At 33.1% G+C, this 21,844-nt stretch overlaps 1 protein-coding gene across 3 annotated transcripts in view; it reads left to right on the top strand.

The window, feature by feature from the left end:
- LOC111048589 (orexin receptor type 1) overlaps positions 1-21,844 on the top strand; it is a 247,865-nt gene that overhangs the window by 120,247 nt on the left and 105,774 nt on the right. For all 3 annotated transcript variants that reach the window (XM_022334504.2, XM_039442529.1, XM_039442528.1), the window contains exon 3: positions 13,355-13,502. In XM_022334504.2, coding sequence (XP_022190196.2) covers positions 13,355-13,502 — 148 coding nt within the window. The remainder of the gene's footprint in view (positions 1-13,354; positions 13,503-21,844) is intronic.

The raw sequence follows: 21,844 nt of genomic DNA, 5'->3' as shown, positions 1-21,844 counted from the left end.
TAAAATCAATGCTATACAGGTGTGTTGAAATTTTCTGCAAGAGAATACTTACTTGAAATTTTGAGCAGTAAAAATAATAACATACAAGAGAAGTTATTTAAGATACAAAAGATGCTATGGTCCGAACAAAATTATGTCATCACCCACGTACAAGCAAAAAGCTCATGTGAGCACCATCCGCAGTAAAAAAAATGTAGTTGAGAAAGAAAAACTCTAATATCGTAATCACACAAAATACTACAAAGTCCCATTGATAAATCATTTCCAATTATTTTACAGCATTTAATTTGGATTTTCGTTTAATAATATTTATTTTCAAATAGTTTCTTCTCCACTATGGGAGCTCCACTACTCACTTCAGTTCAAATTGAACTGCATTCAGTGAACACGAAATTGAGGGTAGTGAAGCTCCCATAGTGGAGAAGCAACTATTTGAGAATAAATATTATTAAACGAAAATCCAAATTAAATGCTGTAAATTGATACTGTTACTGCAGTGATGATATGAGTTCAATTATAAATAATGTGTTTAATGATAATGTAGGCCATGACACTCTTAGCATACTTTTGGCAGGTCTTCTACGCATGGAGAAAATGATATCGAAGAAGAAAAAACATTGAATAAAAAACTGACCAAGTTTTTAGAACCATTAGCGAAACTGCAAATACCATAGCAGAGATATTTTCGCTAAGCTGATTAGTCTTGTTATCGGTGTATTAGTTTTGTGTTTTTCTGCCGACAACATGGCAAATAATGATAGCTTCTCGTGTTCTCTGCTCTAGTGACAGTCCATCTAGGGTTTCTAAAAATTTAAAAAATTGGCCTGGATGTAGCAATTGAACGGTAACAAACGGTACACCGAGTATGACTTCATTTGAAGTTTACATTGAATTGAATCAGCTAGTACTGATGTTACAAGTTGGTAATTAACTGTTCCATACAATAGATTTAATACTTGAAAATTAGTTTCTTTTGAACTTAATTTTCATTATTTTCAATCAATTTTACATGCATAAGAATGAAATAATATAATTTACAGACTTTCTAGATCGTTGATCAGAGCTTGTAGGTGGACAATAAAAGTATGAAAAATGAAGAACAATAGAGAGTGATTGAACTGAGTCTATTAAAAGAGATTCAAAAGGCAGAGAACCGTTTATTGATTTGGAGAATGTCTGGGAAAGACAGCATTTTTTCTATCCCATCGGAAGGAGTTGAATTGATCGTCGATAGGTTGAAGACAGACTTGTCTTAGAACGCTACCCTCCTACGAGAGAGCCAGTCTGTTTTTATCTCGATATTTCTGACGAGAATGAAGCCAATTTGAAAAAAAATGTTCAAAAATAGTCATTGGAGGTTGGAAGCAAGCTTTATTTGAAGGTTCACTGATTATCCATACTGCATTGACCGCTTATGTGGGTATTTCTTTCTTCTTCGAACTTGATATTTTTCGACAAGAATAAAGCCAATATATTTCATTATTGGAGGATAATATTTGAGAATAGTGATGAAAATGTTGTTAAATGGTCTGTGAAAAAAATTGAAAGACTACGAGATGAACCTCTCTCGAGATTGCCATTTATGGTTCAGACTAAGTAATACTAATCTCAATCTCCATAAATGTCGATAACTTGCTGGAAAAGGTTGGAAAATGTAGTAGAACATCACATTTTAATAAATAGACTTGGAAATGCTAATACGCATTGAAATCTTCACTATTCAATAGTAGAAGATATAGGTTTTCTTCTTTTCGAGTTTGATGATAACTAGTAGTTCTGTGAACAGTAGACCTCACGCAGTTATCTCATCCACAAGAATATAATGACACCTGTTCTAGTTGATTCAGTTGAATCGCAATTCACAGTTGAATCACAATTCACTCTTAAAAACTGTTATTTGTTTTCTCCAAGATCAAAAACTCACTTATGTTAATAAACTCTGTTCACGTCTGAATTTGTATCCCATATGATAATTTATCCAATTCCGTGTTAATCTTTCCATCTCATAAAAATATTTCTCAACTATTAAATCAATAATATTATAATTTCTTCAGCATTATTTAGTTCATTCAATTATTTTTCATTTTATATTCAATCACCTATCAAATTAGTTTTTTAAATGTGAGAATATTGATACTGATGGTCACGCATCATGAAAAATATTGAAACCCTACCTTAATAGACACGGCCAGACATCTGTGTGATGCATGAATGAATAATCTACTTGTCAGGATTATGAATAATTCTATAGTCTGATTAAACCTATATTCAAATTAGATGATATATAGTAATATCAGAGTATGGAGGAATTCCTTTTCTTCTCATATTATCCTTAAAATGCAAAATTTCAAAAAAAAACCTTGAGTATACAACGACGCGCAGTTGAAAAAGGAATATTCCTGCCAAATCTCATCGAATTCTATCAACGCGTTTGGCCGTAATTGCGTTACATAGAGACAGACAAAAGAAAATCCAAGTAAAATATTATCATATTAGTAAGGAAAACCATATGAAACACTATCAAAAAGTAAGAATTTATGTGCCAAATATCACTAGATTACAATCTTGAATATATATTTTTTACTACTTGAAGATCGAAGTTGATAATTGAGCTGAATACTAGATGAAAATTATGTAATGATAATACTGACTTTATAACATACGATCATATGCATGCATACTACAAAAGCAAGTCTTGCTCAGAAGTTTTCTGTCTCACGCCGTGGGGCACGCGCACGCCTTATTGTGAAGAAGTGCGATAATTCAATTTGCGTCAAGTCCTCGAGCTGTCCTGGATATGTGGTGACATTTTCAGATATTTCACTTCTCTCATTGACGTCTTCTCTCTTCTTTATTTGTCTTCCAGCTATTGAGATAAATCGCTACGTCTCTTGTCTGACTTTTTCGCCATCAATTGGCAGCAATGTTCAGGTGTTGATAAATACTTAATTAGATTGATAACGAATCATTAAGACAAATGATTCTGGCATACGCAAACAAAATAATATTATTCTCATTTTTTGTATATATGAAAATTGATTATTATTTTGCTTGACTTTGTATTGAGGGCTATTATTTTGTGTCTTTTTTATAACTATGACGAAATAAAGTTTGATTTGATTTTGATTTGTTTTGAGAAGTGATAAAATAGGATCCTCTTAGGTAGACAACTTTAATCTCTTGCAGGTTGTACATTTTTTTGTTTCGATTGCAATAAAGAGCAAGAGTAACTCGAACTTATTTTCAATATATTTCAGTAACGGAATGAGAAGTGAGTTGCAGGGAGTGTTTAATCAAGTAGAGCTGGAAATTCGTAATTAACAACACTTTACTTGTATCGAAACAATGTACAAGACTAATTGTTGATTTGTTGAGGTTTTAGTCACAAAAATTCTATTCTCTGATATTAGTATTCCATGTTTGACTGTAACAAAAAATATTATTAAATTGACATAACAGACTAAAATATACAATACTTCTAGAACATGATTATTAATAAAAGTCTTCAAAGATTATAGAAAAAATAATCAATATAAATAATGGAGAACCCTATCTTGTTTTATTAATGAATCTAATCAATAATTATAGTTGGAAATCTTATTTTATTTCAATATTGTGGAAAATTGTTATTCATTTCTATAGCTTTTTTTCTCAGATTCATTCATAAATATTGCAATAATGATTAAAACCGAATTGATTTGACAAGTCACACGAAAAATGTTTTTTCTCCCTCAGGAAAATTGTTGCCCTCGGCTTCGCCTCGGGCTTCAAACTTTTCCCTCAGGGAGAAAAAACAGCACTTTTCACTCTAGATATACAAATAACTATTCCCTTCCAGCATATCAAAGCACAGACACATTCCTTATCTCTAGTTCAATCATGCATTCAATTCTGCATTACAATAGATAATATTTGGGTTGTTTTATACCGACTGTATTTTTCTGTGTATTTGTTTAAGTAATAGATTTAAATAATAATGAAGGTCTAGACAGTCGAGTACACTAAAACTAATGCTGTAATGGTTTTAATAAAATTATTCAGAGTGTAAAGCGCTCCACTGTTCCACTTTTATAGGTAGGCTTTTTATTATTAATATTGTTTTTTATATTTTGAACTATTCTATTAAAATGTCAATTATAAGACTTGCACATGCACCACTACAACGCGTTTAATCGTTGGAAAAGAATCATCATAAAATTATAATTATGTTACTAACTAGCATCTGTTGAACATTCCATGACTTTTAAAAGCAAAGACAATAGAAAAGTGTACCGCCCAGTAAATCATTTTTCTTGAACGGTTCTAGCATGGGATGAGTTCTTTCGACTATAAATCTTTGAGACAAAGATTGTGGAAGCACAAAAAAATGAATGAGAAGGGAATACGAGAACCACGTGACTGCCCCGAGCTTTTCTTGGTGACGCGTTAGAACGGCTAGAACATACAAAACAGCGGTGCGACCTTTTTTTCATCAGCCTTTCAAATATTTTGCTGAGGTGAGTCGCGCAGTATCCTTACAAGGGAGACGACTTCCGGCTGGAAGAGCATTCCTTTGTACAAGGGACTTAGCTGAAACTTCGTGCTTTGAGCGTGTAAAATATTACAAGGAAATATTGCACTTGGGGCAACACAGATGCGGTGCCCTTTGTCTTCGACTTGCAAGTAGGGAGTCACCGATGGAGAGTGAGAGCCTTGCCCCATGTATGCACTCGCGCTGTTCGCCCTGTCCCTCTCTCCACTACCAAATTGCCTTGGATGATAAACTGTTGATGGGCTGATTCGAAAACTGCTGTACAGTAAACTATGAGAATAAGTTGAATTATGTACACTAATTGAGACCAGACCAGTGGCCGATTTAAAGATTGGCCACCCCCTATTAGGCTAGCCACAATTCTCCATCCCTCCTCCACAAACCCTTTCATACCTCAAATGAAATATATTGTAGTGTCGAAATGTCAAAATTGAAGTTATCCTATACTTCTCATAGTTGCACTTATTGTCTCTATAATTAAGATGACAGTAACGATATTAGAAAAACTCTTGAATTACAATACAATAGCATTACTCTGATTTCATTGATAGGCGTACTTGGATTTAAGATTTAGTTCATCACTGTAACTATGTAATTATAAATCAGATACAGAGTGGGACAATGAAGTATGGAGTGAGTAATACTCGTATTATACTATTTTGTCACTAAAGTCTTTCCTGAATTACCCTTTTCTTTGAGATATTTAATTGTCGAAATACATACCTATATGATCGGGCGCACCAATCATAGGGCGTTTGGTGAGGATGATAATCTGTTCAGCTCTTTTAAAATTATCCCCCTACCGCATGTCTGTATCTCAATTATATTCAAACTTTGAACAAATCGGACAGAACTAATAAATTCTGACGATATTTTAGATGCTGTGACCGTTGAAACATCATCTTATTTTTCAGCAAAGGGTGATCTTTTCTGCTGAGAATTATCTTTTCGGACGAAACTTTAGAGATTTCAAATAACCTCCAATATTCTACTGTTTATTACTCTTAAATTACTTGTCATACGACTACTACTCTCTTTCTCACTCTCTAATACCACTACTCTTGAAATACCAATATTGTCCCGCTCGACAATGATAAAACTCAATATAATATATGAAGGATGTTGATGTAGTCGCTATCGAATTTCTATCACGCTAGAGCTTTTGTTTACAATTTTTAAAACGTGTGTTCCAACATGGAAGAGAGAAGACACATGCATTTCTCACATGCTACCTTGCTTACACAGATACACTTTTCACCTGCTATTCCCATAATTCTGTCCTGTTCAAAGCCATTTCTACTTTAGTGTTTGCCGTCCTGTCCTGAGAGCAAATGTGCAGGAAAATTTGGTGATTACTTCTAGTCGATAAGACCATATTTTTGTTGTTACGTTGATGGGACTTGATTCAAGCAGCAGTGGTGAAGAGGAAACGCTTCGAAAAGCGAAGTCACGTCTGCAATATCGATTTTGTCTTTCACAACACAGGATACCTAATCCTGCAGGCTTTCAGTGATGGAGTTTCAATGAGTATTTGAGAAATTATAGAATTGCCGAGAATAGAAATAATATGAAATACTGTTTTAGGAAAAAAGTGAATTCGAGAAAAGTATAAAGGTTTTAACAATTATTAAAACGGAAAATATTGCTTCAGCTTCATTGTATGCTTCCAAAAAATGTTGATTAACGAATTTCACGAACCACACGTTGAACTGAGGTACATATGAATACGTAACACATTGTGTTAAAACATTTCTTTCTTCATCTAAATGAGACTTGTGATGGTTGGCTACATCTTTGTGTATTCATTACTTATGAATACATTTTTTTCGTGTTCATTTGTAATAAATGGAGATAAACTAATTATTATTCTTCAGATTAATCTTAATAACAGACATACTGAATATTGATTGTTTAATGCTTTGAATTTCTAGAAAAGAGCCTTCAACCAGCACAAAGCTCAAATTTTGTGTTCGATGTTTCAAATTTCTATATCATAGGCAAAGAATTTTATTTTTCAAGTTTTTGTATAGTTTTTAACAACTTAAAGTTACAGGAAGGATGTAGAATTACTAGAATTTCTGCTTTTTTACATATAAAATCAAACTTCAGCAAAAATAGTGGGACCACATTTTCTTAACATAGCAATTGATTTTTTATCATCTATTTTTGTAAACAATTATAGCTTATATTTATGTTCTATTTAATCAACATGTCTTATATTCTAAAACATATACTTACCTTCTTCTTCTCTGGTTAACATTTGTTGGGCTGGTTGGCAGCACCTCTCTATGCCTCTATGTCATCCGCCATCCTTTTAAGGTCTCTGTAGTTGGCACATCTCAGATCCTTCTTCAGTTGTTCTATAGGCTTAGCCTCACTCGCGCTTTCCCTCCATTATTTTTTATATATTTACCATAATATTGTAAATGGAATAAATAATATTTTTTAACAATCACGTCTTGGGATTTAATCATTTCTAACTGATTGGTTGGTTGCTGAAAAGATTAGCCAGGTTTCTTCTTATAGAGGTCAAAAAACAACATAGAACACAGAAGAGTTGTACTGTAGAATAGAATAAAATAGAATAGGATAGAATCGCTGCCTTCATTTCTACCTAGGAGGGTTGAGTAAGGGCGAAGCCGGCCCTCTCTTACACTCAACCCTCCAATACAACGCTGAATAATTACTAGATTAAACAAATTAAACTATTTTACTACTTTAGATACTTTCTTGCAAAAAACATCACTTGAAACAACTATTATGAGAAAAACACGATTCCTTTATGAGGATGTTCTACGATATAAAATAAAGTGCCAACTTCAAAAATGTTATACTTGAATTAGCAAAGTTCATGGCTGCAGTCATGAGCATAGTCTGATTCAAAGTTAGGGCTGCGCTTGTTTGTGATTCAGGTTCATTGTACCTGGGAGTGAATTTTGTTAGAGCAACCCTTATCTCCTTTTCAATGTTAAACCTTGCTCTTTACTTGGATTTCATAACAGGGAAACAACAACGGATTTTGCTGTATGATTTTACAACAGCAGATAAACCACATTCGCAGACTACCAGCGACTTGTACACTTGTAAATGGAATAACGGCAAGCAAAGCCTTCTTGCTCGACACTGGAAATTCATTTTCAATGCTAGTCCAGAACTCAAAAAAGGATTGAGACTGGGATTTTTATTTCAGTGACAGGTCCGTTGAAATGTCAACTTTGTCTGTTTGGTAGACAACGGTGGCATTCCTGGCACTAGACTGCGGCACCCTCAGGCGAGCCTGCACCATAGAGGAAAGAAAGCACATGAAAATATCCCTTTTGTTTAGGGCGTTTATGTTCCAATATTTAATGTTAATTCAAGTCGATAGTCTTACTAGTTTTTTCGTGAAGCTATATGACACTGGTAGTCGCTATTGCTATGCCGTTCTTACACTCTCACCCGGCCAAAACAGCTATAACAGACTGTAGTCGACAGTAATCGGCTTGCGTTAACAAAAATCGACTTGAAATTTGAAACATGAACGACCTATACCATAGGATATCTTCTTATGCTATATTTTGGCTGCTTGAACTAATTTATGAAATCGGTCTAAAATCTGATTTGGATTGGAATTAGATGGGATTGATGACCATGTAATATTGATGAAACTTTCAAATTATAGATTACAATTGTTGGGTCACAGAATTCAAGTTTCCAATAAAATTGCATGATATTTTATAAATATTAGATTCTGAAGGGATAATAATGTAATATGGTAATAATGAACTATAATTATGTCAACTATAAGAAACTTTCTGACTTAGCAGACACAATCAATAGTATCATTCCACCAAAGTAGCAGAAAATCACATAAATAGTTCGAGTACCAAATGACAGGTACTGCTATTGAGCTAGCTATGCTAATGACTAGCTATTGAGCTAGCAAATGACACATTATTTTAGTTTCAAAATCGATAATGAATAATGATCATTAAGGAACTTAAACTAATCGCAACTGACATATTAATCGTTCCAATGCAGTTCTTCATAACAAGCATTAGGTAGGAAGAACCCTAGTTCAAATATTAGTCCATTGAGCCAGCAGTTGATATTTAGTTTCTGAATTTAAATGAAGTAGTCAAGCAGACAAGCTCATAACGTATGCAGAATTCATAAAGCTGGCCCTGTGGCTGACAAATTGGAATATTTAACGTTATCGTGATGCCACAGGAAATTTCCAGGCTCTCCTCAAAGTTTTGACCGGTAAAGCTAAGCTGATGACCCTAGCTAACCGATGTCAGATAGTATGAATGGTCCCACAGCAAAGCACTGCTTATTTTAGTAACTGCATCGATTTTGCTAGTTTGACATTTTTTGTACATGCATTTTTCTAGCATGTTTCCAGTTCTTTGCAGCGTTGATTATTTTACCACACGTGGTCTGTTCCAAACCCTTTGATGAAGAGAATACATTTCTCAGGGATTTATGATGAATATGATGGAATTGATGACCATGCATAGATTACAACACAACTTTTTATGCGAGTGATTTAAAGTATAGTTTAGATGAGGTGAGATTATTAGTACAAATAGTATAACTTTCATTATTTATCCAGAGTATGGGAGGTTTTCTCAATGGCAAGAAATAAACTTCAATACATTCATAGGGTTTAGGCTTCTTGGTTAGTAGAACCTTGTCGCAGAGCATTATTATGAAAAATAAACTATATCATTTTGTGCAAAGAATCTACATGTTCATCACAATAGTATTGCTAACAATCAAAACATGCTAGTCTTGTTATAGATGTACGCAATTGAAGGTAATCCAAGAAGTAATGTAGGAGAAGAAGAAGAAGAAAAAGAAGAAGAAGAAGAAGAAGAAGAAGAAGAAGAAAGAAAAAAAGAGAACAAGAAAAAGAAGAAAGAAAAAAGCGAACAAGAAAAAGAATAAATTGGTTAATCATTATCCAATATGAAATATGAAGCATGGAAATGGTGTGAATAAGCCTTTAATTGAAATATCTGTGATTCATAAGGCACCAGAAGTTGAGAAAGTAATTTGTGTTTTTGATTCACTATCTACGAGTCAGAGAGACGCGAACTCCCTTAATTCAATAATTAGAACTGATCAAAATTGAGAGAGATTGAGTGGAACCCTAAACGGGAAAGACTGTGGCTTTATTGGCCGGCAAATGTGATCCAATTTACAGGCTTATCAGAGCCTCACGACTTTGACAGGTTATTATTGGTAAGCCCTCCTTCCTATTAATTAACTGATCGCAAGGTTCATTCAATTCTCTTCTGAATACGCTACCGTTGAATACTGAACCGTGTAATAACAAAAAGTAGGAGAAAGTACACACAAACCTTTAACTAATAATCGTTTTATCGTTCCGAATTGATAGATTGAGGTTCGGATTGGGTTGAATCTATAATTATAATCTATAGTTATAATTCTGGGTTGGTGAAAATTATGGGAACAGTTTAGTATTTATATTACAAGGATAATTTGGCAGTAGGTTTTAGGCAGTAGGATCCATTTTTTAATGGGAAGGTGATCATATGAATTGTAAAGCAGCACATCGATATCTCAAAATATTTCCAACATTAAAATTCTTAGACACTAATAAATCATACAAAAATGAGAAATGTGTAATTACCGTAAATAATAAATCTGACGATCAAACGTTTCTGTTCAAAGTGTTAAATATGTGAGTATATCTTACTTCAAGTATTCACTAACATTGAAAAAAGTGAAATTCTTCTGTTTATTTTTTTCAAGTTGGATTCAAAATGGCGGATCCAAGATAGGCTAGCTGAAAAACATTTAAAACGACAGTGAAGTAGTGTTTTAATTCGAATAGGATCCCCAACATGGCTGACTGTCAAATTATTCTTGGAAAAGAAATATTGAGCTGTTTCCATAATTTTCATCAACCCTGTGCTATAATATTAGTGATTAATTATTATGAAAATCATGATTCAGTATCATTAATTTATAGTAACCTGCGCTCCGCAAGATTCGGTCTGAGAAGAACACAAATTGATTAAAGTATAGTTTTACAGTTCCATGCTAAAAAGTAGAAGTATTTACAATAGATTTACTTGAGAACAATAGACAAATTATTGATAAACTGTAATAATTATTCTTTATTTTGTTCAAATTGCATGAATTATCTTCATTGAAGTTGAAAATTCTCAGCAAAGAAAAGTTAGTATGATGAGACGTGAATCCCTATAATCTTTCATAGGCATTTCATTCATAAGTCTGACGCGTTTCTATTTACTCCAGGGATGCCATCGTTTATGCATGAAGGTGATTGGATTCTGAATTGTAACATATTTTATTCTTGAACATGTACATTAGAACTGTTCTGATAAAGAGTGAGTGATATAGAATGATGGAATTCGGTGAAATCTACTTCTTTTCAATTACAATATCACATTGGATGAGTCTTATTTTTCTTGGTTTAAATCTCCTCCCATCAACTTGTCATCACTTTTCATTCGTGAACCACATAGTACATTTATTACTGAGGTTGATTTTGCAACTTCCTCTATATGTTATATTAGCATTTTTCATCCATTTACAAAGCGCAGAATCTTCACACTCGTACTCCATCTCTTCCAATCTTTCATTCACACCCATCACACATTCATATTTTTTTCTCTCCTTCTATTTTCTCTCTTTCTTACTCTCTCTCTCTCTCTCTCTCTCTTTCTCTCCTTTCGTTTTTTATCAATGTCAACTAGGTCACCCCCCCTTGACAGCGAAGTTTTTGACGTGGAAATGATAAAGCCTATTCAAATCCCCATCGTTCAAAACAGTCACCGGTCTGTAAAATCCCATGATGTCATCATATTTCTCACTCTTGTCTAGATTCTGTAAGACGTTCATTACAGAATATCTCGTGTCACTTACCGGCATTTAGGATGGAGTCTCACTTCAAACTTACAAGACTAAATTCTAAATTTTATAATACGGTTCATTATTTTATTTGTACTCTATACAGAGTGTCCCACGAAAGCTGCAACAGCTGAAGACCATGGATTCTACATTCAATTTCCAACAAAAACTTTTTAAAAAATTTTAAGAAATACTTCAAGAAGATCTCAATGAAAGATATCATACATAATCTAAAAATATTTTTCGATTGAAGTGTTATAGATATCCCAATTATAAGCAGGTTTCATTCAATTTATTATTAATGATTAAAACAAACAGGAAGCCAGTAGCCAACCACCCTCTCTCATGAATGTACAAATATCACCTGCCCGTAATAGGTGTGAATGACAAATTAAAGAAACTATTAAATGAGGTACCCGTGATAAGCTCTAAAGAGACTTTTCCGATATTTTAATCCATTGTTGTACATTTTTTGAGTTGTATAAAAATCTATCTATTTAGAGAACACTGATTCTTGTAATGAATAATGAACAGTTCATCAATCCAAAACTCTTGCCTCTTGTTTCATAGTGGTAAAAAATAAGTCAGTAGGCATAACTTTATATTCAGCATATCCTAACCAACTTATGGTAATTCACATGAATTATTGTTCAAAATACTGAAGCAGAATAAAATTGGGGAGCAGCTTGATCTAAATTTATCTTCATGAAAAGCTGAAGAGAGCGCGTCATTCAAATAGAATTTTTGATCATATTTTCACGCACGTACGTTTACCAATGATTTGTTCCTGACAGTTCACTAGAGGAAATGTCAGTTTCATCATCACAAGATAATTGAAATTGATTGCGAAATTCAATACTTAATTAATTTTCAAAGCATCAATAAGAATAAATAGAGAGTGAAAATTTATAATTTGACGGTGGAGAAAAAGTCAAATTTCAAATATTTTTGAAATTCTATTATTAATATTAGGTGATTATTGATTTTCCAATACCAATTAAATGAGTAGCCTATCTTTAGAATATCTACTGAACGACTGCATTTCCAATGCAAAATTGAGTTTATAGGGTTTACAACACTTTCACAGTTCATGCTTTAATAATGTTCGAGGAACTCGATTCACATTAAACAACTGGTTATGATTCAATCGGAATGTTATTATTCGTGAATTCCTTGACATGGCTAATAAAATGAATTACAGATTCATTATAAATTATTTGAATCCCGAAGTGATGTAAGTCACTTTTTATTTGAGATGAAATAATTATGTTACATTCATGATTGAACTTAAAATTCCAATATTCTGAAAATAATGAATACTTGTCAGAAAAGGTCCCAATACCAATGTAAGGATAATTAATACTGTACTTTCAAATCAAGTTTTAATCCAGAAAATTGCTTTCATACAATTTTTGAGCATTCATGCTCATGGTTACATCGTCAGTGGTATGTTGACCTTTTTATAAAAAAAACTCCCAAAGTACGACAAAATATCGTATTCCTACATAATTACGTAACATTCATAATCTGGAAAAGAGTATGAAATCTGTAGTTCTACAATATAATACAAAATATGAGCATGATTATACTGTATCATACTAAGACTATATCAGTATGAGACTGATAATATTCATATTAAAAGAAGAGAAGAGAGTGTATTTTATTTGTATGTTAACGAGATTCAAGTTTATTTGTTATTCATATTTGAATATTTTCAATTAGCCACATGAATTACTGCGGTGAATGATGTAAGAGTACTTGAGATGGATCATCCTTCCCAAATCACATTTCATGGTCTTCTTTACTTGCATAGCACACTTCTTCTATCTTCTAATATTGTATGATTAATGATTGGTCACTTTGAACTCTGTCACCATGAATTTTGCGAAGAATCTGATTAATGATCATTGTATTCTGATTATAATGATGTTTTTTCAGACTGTCTCCGTCGCCGTATCTGTTCTGACTCTGACCTTCATCTCGGTGGATCGTTGGTACGCAATTTGCTTCCCTCTCAAATTCAAGTCGACCACTGGAAGAGCCAAAACAGCTATATTGATCATCTGGCTGCTTGCTCTCGTCTTTGGTGAGTAATTGAACCAATTTATGTCTACCTACATTCTCCGTTTCATGCGTGCTGCTACAAAATTTTAGGGAAATATTTTTCAGTAAGAAGAGGGAATTCCTGGAAAAATTCAAATATTCTCTCAATCTCCCCATCAGGCCTACCTCACTTTCTCATTCAAATACAAAGGAAATGCTGGATATTCAAGCATCAAATGACATGTACAAATCAATCCTAATAGTAGAAGAATGTATATTATCAATTAATTGGTTAATTTCTTATACCATGTAAAAATGTGATCTTCTTACCCAATAAGATATTAGTCTTAATTTAGTGACAGTTTTTATCGTATGAATCAGAAATTGTTACAACAGAATGAAATATGAAAATTCAAATGAAAAAAATAATTAATACTTAATAAGTATACTAAATGAGTTAATACTTCTAAGTCCTCTCTACCACTCAACCTCGACATTACAAATGCAATAAAGTAAATAAAACAGTTTAACTTCAATAAAAAAATATTTAAAAAAAAAAAATAAAAAATACATACCAAATGAACCATTGATCCGCTAAAAACGTTTTTATCAGTATCGTAAAGTCAAAGATTTGAGAGCCTAAAAATGTGAATGATCGTCCTTTGTGATGTTTCTCAACCATGTAGGTACTTCAACGTTTAATAGTAAGCATGAGATTTTATTGAATATGAATATATTCTTCTTTCACCATTAAACAAGTCACCGCTGTGCCTTTTCATTTACATGTATTATTTCGCCCCAGGAGTATATTATTTTATAATAAGAAAAGAAAATTATTGTTCTCTGCGAATTAAAAAATCATTTATACGAGTACTTGAATTTATTTCCGAAAATTTTACATTCTAAAAGAAGTATCATTCACTATTTAATAATTCAAATCTCAATCAGAAACAAACCTCATTGTTGAGCAGGTGTCCAGTTCCATTATAAATAGAGATCTCAAATAAGGAAATGTTACTCAGAGAATACATTGTGCTATCCCTCCATGCATGTGCCTACTTGTGCTTACTCATTCCATTGCCGACATTTAAATTGATTCTGGAGAAAGATTTCAACAGAATACAACAAGGAAAAAGATTAATTCAATTGTTGATCACTTAACAAACACACAAGTTTGGTTTATTTTTGGTCGATGCCATTAAATGGGATCGAAACTTGTCGATTATCCACCGGGAAATGTTGAGGGAACTGTGAGAGTTTTTGGGATTGCTGAGAGCATTCTCTATCCCTTACCACCACTCAGTAGTGAAATCCATTAAGGAATTTCTGTTCTCAATTCCACAGAGGGAGTTTTTCAGGTATATTACGTTTTTTAAGTGTTCCAAGATGACACTGATGTTAGTAAAAATTCAAAGACGGACGTACTGTACTTTTGATTCGTATTCGTAATTTCCAAAGTACAATATTCCAATACATAGATCGTAGGATATTAGGATTCACTATGAGCCTCATATTAAACTTATTAATTTCAAAGAAATTATACTTTGGCATCAAATACAAATTAAATTTTAATTCGGTTTGAAATAATTGTCTCATAGCCCACTTCCCCTAAATGATCGAGAAACTGGACTAGGAAATAATAATTTCATCAATCAGTTTTCCCAAATGATTGTGAACAGCGAACCCTAAGAGATATTTTTAAATAATTGAATATTCCCTTTCATTTAATTGAATCAGTCTACTTACATTTACTTAAAGCAATTAACTGCAAGTTACTTTGATGTAAATCGTGTCTGACACAACCAACACAAGACTCTTCAACTCGTCATAAATATTCTTCCCCGCTCATTGCTACGAATACCGTATTCTACGTCTTTCATCAGTTCACAATCACTCTCTCTCCATTTCATTTGCTCTTCTCACGCTCTCCTGCTTTCTTCCAATTCTCTCTTTTCATTGGAGCGTCCAAAAACGTTCCATTCATCTCCCTATTTCGTCAATCAATGTTAATAGGGCTGAAAATACCTCTCATAATTTGATTTACGCAGATGATGGAAGTATCAGCAGAAACGGTCAGAGCCTTTGATTTGGGAGCTGCTGAAAGTGTTTCCTTGATCGAATTATTTACAACTCTCCACTTTTTTCCTCTCAAAATTCTTCAATCTGCGTACCATTGATAAGATCTCGATGAAATAGACGTGCAAGATGGAACGGTTTTTATTTCCAGCGCTCGGAAAATTGAATTTCGCCAAAGAGCATGTGGCATTTGTGGAGAAGGAATGCGTCGGGAGAATCAATTATCTGTACAAATATAGAAGGGATTATTCGTATCGATATTGAAAACTGAGAGTGGAATTCCGCTTGATTGTTATTCAAGAATGTTACCACTGGAACGTGCATTCATTCTCACCTTCATCTCCAACCATGACCTTTCAATGAGACAGTCCTTTAAAAAAAATGTTGAGACTCTGAGACAACCATAGCGATGTGGTCAATAACGTGTGCCAGTGTGACGTGTGAAATTAATCCAGCAACGTTTTATTGAATAAAGTTGCTGACCTGCCTACACCAGAACACATTCCTTGGAGCAGCGATGGAAATATTACAGACAAAAAATCCAAATTCATTCCTTCGGGGTCATTCTGGCTTTATGAATAAACGTTGAGAATTACAGCTCCTCAGAAACCTAAACTTTCAAAACTCACACCAAGCACTCAGCTCAAAATGATTTATTTGGTTATCAATTCCTCAATGAATAAGAGGTGTATAATATATCAATAATACGTGGTAGGTCCAGAAAGTAAGTTCCGTTTGGTAATAAAATTAAATTGTGTACAGATACAGAAAAGTTATTTATTGCACAAAATTCTACAATTCTCAAACTACTTTTCCACATAACTACCGAAATTTTGCAGACATTTGTCATAGCGTGGCACAAGTTTTTGTATGCCTTCTTCATAGAAATTTGCCGCCTGTGTCTTCAACCAGTTGGGAACAGTTTCTTCCAGCTTGTCGAAATTTCAGTTTTCCGGTAACAATTTCATGCATTTGTGATCGCGAAATTTGGGGAAATTCCATAGCGAGAGCACTAATTGTAAACCTTCGGTTTTCATGGATCTTGTCATCAATCGCGTGAACCACTTCTTCTGTAACCAAAGATGGACGCCCACTTCGTTCTTCATCAAGCACATCACTACGTCCATCATTGAACTGACGGACCCATCTTCTCACCATTAAATCACTCATCGCAGTTTGTCCATAAACATCGCAAATTTGCCGACAAATTTCACTGGGGTTCACTTTCCTTGCATTCAGAAAACGAATCACAGACCTGATTTCACAAGCGGCGGGATTTTCAATCAACACTGACATTGTAAACAAGCACAACTAAACGTACGCGTCTACCACACGTGTGCGGAACTGCGATCGCAGCGCTGTAGCGGATATAAATTGAAACGGAACTTACTTTCTGGACGTGCTATCGTATAATATTATATAGATATTATAATTTTCTAATACTTCAGGTGTTCTGACAAACTCAAGCTTTCATAAGTTCATAACCTGAAAACTCACGTTCAGAAGAAATGCTTAACATGCATTTATGCAAAAATAATTGCATCCTTTTGAATTTTGCAGACTCATCTTCAATCCTCACGAGTTGAAATACGTTCTGGAAGCTATAATTTTCTTTACTCCCTGTTATTTCCTGAATACTGGACATGTAATGGCAAAAACATCAGATTGATTATGTTCGACTACGTATGAAGTTTTCAATTATGTGAATATTGCAATAAATAATTTTAAGGTGGATTTGTTCAATTTCACAATGCCAAAGAATTGAATAAATGAATTCAAAATTTGTTTTACTAAATTGATTGATGAAGACATAGGAAATTCTGTACTGTATAGTTGATTTATAGAATCCTATATTTCTCCAATATCCATGATCTTCAAACATATAAGTCGGCTTGAGAGGGTCCGACCCTGATTTTTTTCTACCGTCACTTTTATCAATATGAAATTTTTCTTCGTTGATTTTTTTACGAATCGTCAAATTTTTTCGGGTTATTTTTCTACGGATTTACTGGCTTGGACGATCCTGGCTTGGTACGTGGGTTGTGGAAACAGCTTGCTGCATCATAAGCCACTCAATCAAACCGATGGAAGATAAGACACAAAACTGTTCTGGCCCATCTGTCTTCTCACCAACTCATTCCAAGAGCTTGCTTCAGTGATGATTCATCGTTCATCTTGGAATATTGGCTGACATTCACTACAACCAACTACAAGTTACGTCTAGAAGTGGCGTTTCGATCTTGGAAGTCACTGCCAAATGCCCAAAATCACATGTGATGGCAACATATAACTCCAAAAATGGCAGTCAAAACAGACAACAGTCATACTTGTCTAAAAGAGTTGCATAAGTTGTAACTCCTGATTCAAATGAATTTGACATGCATTTTGAACTATCGTCAGTAACGATAACTCAGCTCTTTACAATAAGATAGAAGAGTAAAGATGTTCTTTGTTCATCATGTTAGCCTCCGTGATTGTTCAATCTACCTATATGGGAGTTCCACAGTGTTTTCTACTTTCCTTGGAGAAAGCAATAGAATGAGAAAGTGCCAGTAATTCAATATCAATCAATCAATCAATAATCCTTTATTGTCATAAAACACAAAGTGTTGTAGCAAACGTCAAAATACAATAAAATTTAAAACAGTCAATGGATGGATGACAATTGGATGGATGGCTTGTGTCGAGTCCAATACTGTCAAGTAACACATGGAAAATGGATTGGATGATTTTCCTATTTGTCTTTTCTAATACGTCTGTTAATTTTTCCACATTCTCTTCAATTTCCATCGCTATACTTTTCACTCCGTTCAAAAATCAATCTTACTTCCGAACCAAATCTTCTTTTTCGCTCGTTTCACTCTATTCAAATCAATCTATTTAAATCAATCTCTTTTGGTAGAGAATTAGTGGAAAGGATATTTTAAATATTCTTTCCAAAGTATGGACCTTGATATGTCCAAAGCTCCGCCAATTTATGTAGATGCATAACAGTATTATCTATAGCTATTACCAATTGCTTTTTTCATATAATATGCAGTTCAATAATTATTTTCTTAGTCTATATTATGTAAATCCATCTATAATATTGCTGTTTTGTAAGCTATTGTATATAAGCCAGTATATATTGTAATCTACATAAATAAAGTATAAAGTACTCAATCAATAAATTAATCAATCAATTAATCTATTCTCATCACGTTATCTAACTCTTTCTCCCTATTTCTTAAACTTCTTCCATTCCTCGCACTCACTGTGGACTATTCTCTACTATTACTTCCAATCCTCCTCCTCGTGATTTATTATTTTCAAATCTGATCAAAATTGAACACTGAAATTTTGTTTCATCCCCACCAAAATTTTCAAGCCAATTCTCTATGAGCAAGTCCATTCATGTGAGTTCGATTTCATCGACTATCAAGTCGTTTTTGTATTACTTGCATTAAAACCTTTAAAGCACTGGCTCAATGGAAATTCAGGCTGCAACAACTTCGTAGCCTAGATCATATAAATTTCTTAGTATATTTATATATTGGATTATTATATAGTATAGCCATCGGTATTTGAAATTTCGTTCAAAAGTCGGAACAAATGGGTAGATAACTTTTTTTCAATTCATTCTTTGCTTAATTCTACAACTTTGGAACAAATGGGTAGATAACTTTCTTCAATTCATTCTTTGCTTAATTCTACAACTTTGGTTCATATAAATTTCGCAGATCATATAAATTTCTTAGTATATTTATATATTGGATTATTATATAGTCTAGCCATCGGTATTTGAAATTTCGTTCAAAAGTCGGAACAAATGGGTAGATAACTTTTTTTCAATTCATTCTTTGCTTAATTCTACAACTTTGGAGTTTTTATAATGTTATCATCATCCTTCCTCTCCTAGTATTTTATTCGAATCTTTACTACTACTGTATGTACACCCCTATCCTCTTTCTCTTACTTATTTCATCCATTTCTCATTTATTTTGTTTTACCAATTTTTCTTCATGTCGTTTTTTCGAAATTTTGACCAATTAAGTGCCGTTTGCACAGTATCAGTTTAAACTAAATTTCATTTTAAACTAGATTAAATCCATATCAACTCTGGTTTGTTATATTGTGGTTCATTTTATCAGCCTCCAGCTGATTAAAATTAGTTTAAGCTTTGACTGTGCAAGAGGCCGTTAATCATTATCACTCATTCTCTCTTTTGAAGGAGACTACCTCTTTTCCTTCTCAGGAATTGCTTCAAATGCTTTATTTTAGCTCTTTTATTAATTTTTTGTATTTTCTAATTCCATGAGATTTGTTACTTTGATTGTGATGCTTTGATTTTGATTGTGATAGTTATGGTCTGTGTTTACTTTGTCTGATATTACTTTTGTATTTATCTTGTTTTTTTTTCGCTTTTCTTTCCTGTTCTTTTTATCTCTATTATATTTCTCTTTTTTCTTCATCCAAATGAGCGTGTAACATCAGTTGTTACACGTATTGTAATGATACATTATACATATATAATACAGGTACTGATAATATTCATAATACAGTATCACAACACTGTCACCTCTTCTCCCAACTCTCTCCCCCTCTTGCTTACTCATAGTATCTTCACTTTCCACCCACCACTATTCCTTCTCTCCTTCTTATCCGCCCAATTTCCACCTCTCTCACTCACATCCTTTCTTTTTCTCTGCTTCTCATCCTCCGATTTGTCTTTAACAGCATGGTTTAAGAAGAAGAGTGCCCTGGAGTAGGTCGCTGTCGCTGTCGCTGTCATGCTTCCGCACTCAAACTATTCCTTTGGTTTGTTACAGCTTCAGTTATAAATCGTCTTCATCAGCCTCCCCTCATCTCTTCCCCGACTTCCTCCATCGACTATACATCTCATCGCTTTAAAACTGCGTTACAAATAACCTGTTCTTAATAACTCGGGTGTTTCTCGGGCTTCGTTTGAGAAAATTGGAAGCTTCGCCCGGAATAAGAAACTCCAACGAGAAGCACTATCCTAATATATTAGCTTCATTTAATTCTGCACTAAAAATATAAATTCCAATAAAGCTTTTCTATGCTAAGAACAATTGAATCATTCGACATTCTAGTTATAATATAATAATAAGAAAAAAAAATAATAATAAACTATTTATTGTCAAAAACAATGTATAAAAAAGATTCGACAATCTAGTTATAATATAATAATAATAAACTCTTTATTGTCAAAAACAATTTATAAAAAGAAGAATAATTAATAATCTAGAGTCTAGGATAATATTGAATCATTCTGAAATCTAGTTATAATATAATAATAATAAAAACTTTTTATTGTCAAAAACAATGTATAAAAAAAGAATAATTAATAATCTAGAGTCTAGGCTAATATTGAATCATTCTAAAATCTAGTTATAATATAATAATAATAATAAAAACTTTTTATTGTCAAAAACAATGTATAAAAAAGAAGAATAATGATTAATCTAGAGTCTAAGCTAATATAATAATAATTTATAAAACTTATGACAATAAATACTCGCATGCAAGGGAAGATTTCCTGTACGCATGGAGGAGATGCTGCAGAACGAGAAACTCTGTTAAAGTAAAAAAAATCAATCATTGATACCTAACATAGCCTACTAATAATTCATCAAGTAATTACAACTAAGAAATAAATTATATGGGTTTGATATATAAGAAACAATACAATGAATAATGAATAAGTTGAAAGCTCTCTCTCTTATAGTATCATATGCGATGATAGATAGATTCAATAATAATATTATTCTATGTACTATATCTCCCTACTTGTCAATCAATCAATAATTTTATTCAAATCAACACGATATACACAAAAAAAAGAATATACAAAACAACACAAACAAAATACAAATTATAAATAAAACAGGCTTCATGGGGTGTGATGAAAAGAAAGAAAGGAGGAGAAAGGACTTTTGTGTCAGCATCCAATTACTCTGTCCATGCTACAAATTGTGCAAGGAGAAATCGGTTTCCCCTCTTATGTTATAAAGTAATACTTAGTTATGTTAGTAGTTACTTATGTTAGAAGTAATATCTCTCGAACTATAGATACTTCTGAAAAGCACAGAGCCAAAACCAAAATATGAAATGAGTTACAGGTATCATGGCATTTAGACTAAAAGGTACAGGAGACAAGAGTGTCAAACCAACTATTAATCATGCCAGCAGGATGAAACATAACTATAAATCAAGAACTCAATACTTTAAATAATTCTCATCAATCATCGGTGATCACTGTCAATTTTAACAATTATATTATGTTAATTTTAATAATTATCATCTGTT

Source organism: Nilaparvata lugens, chromosome X (assembly GCF_014356525.2).
Source record: "Nilaparvata lugens isolate BPH chromosome X, ASM1435652v1, whole genome shotgun sequence".
Taxonomy (NCBI): Eukaryota; Metazoa; Arthropoda; class Insecta; order Hemiptera; family Delphacidae; genus Nilaparvata; species Nilaparvata lugens.
Note: the sequence above shows the minus strand (reverse complement) of the source record. Positions and strands in the feature narration are given on the sequence as shown.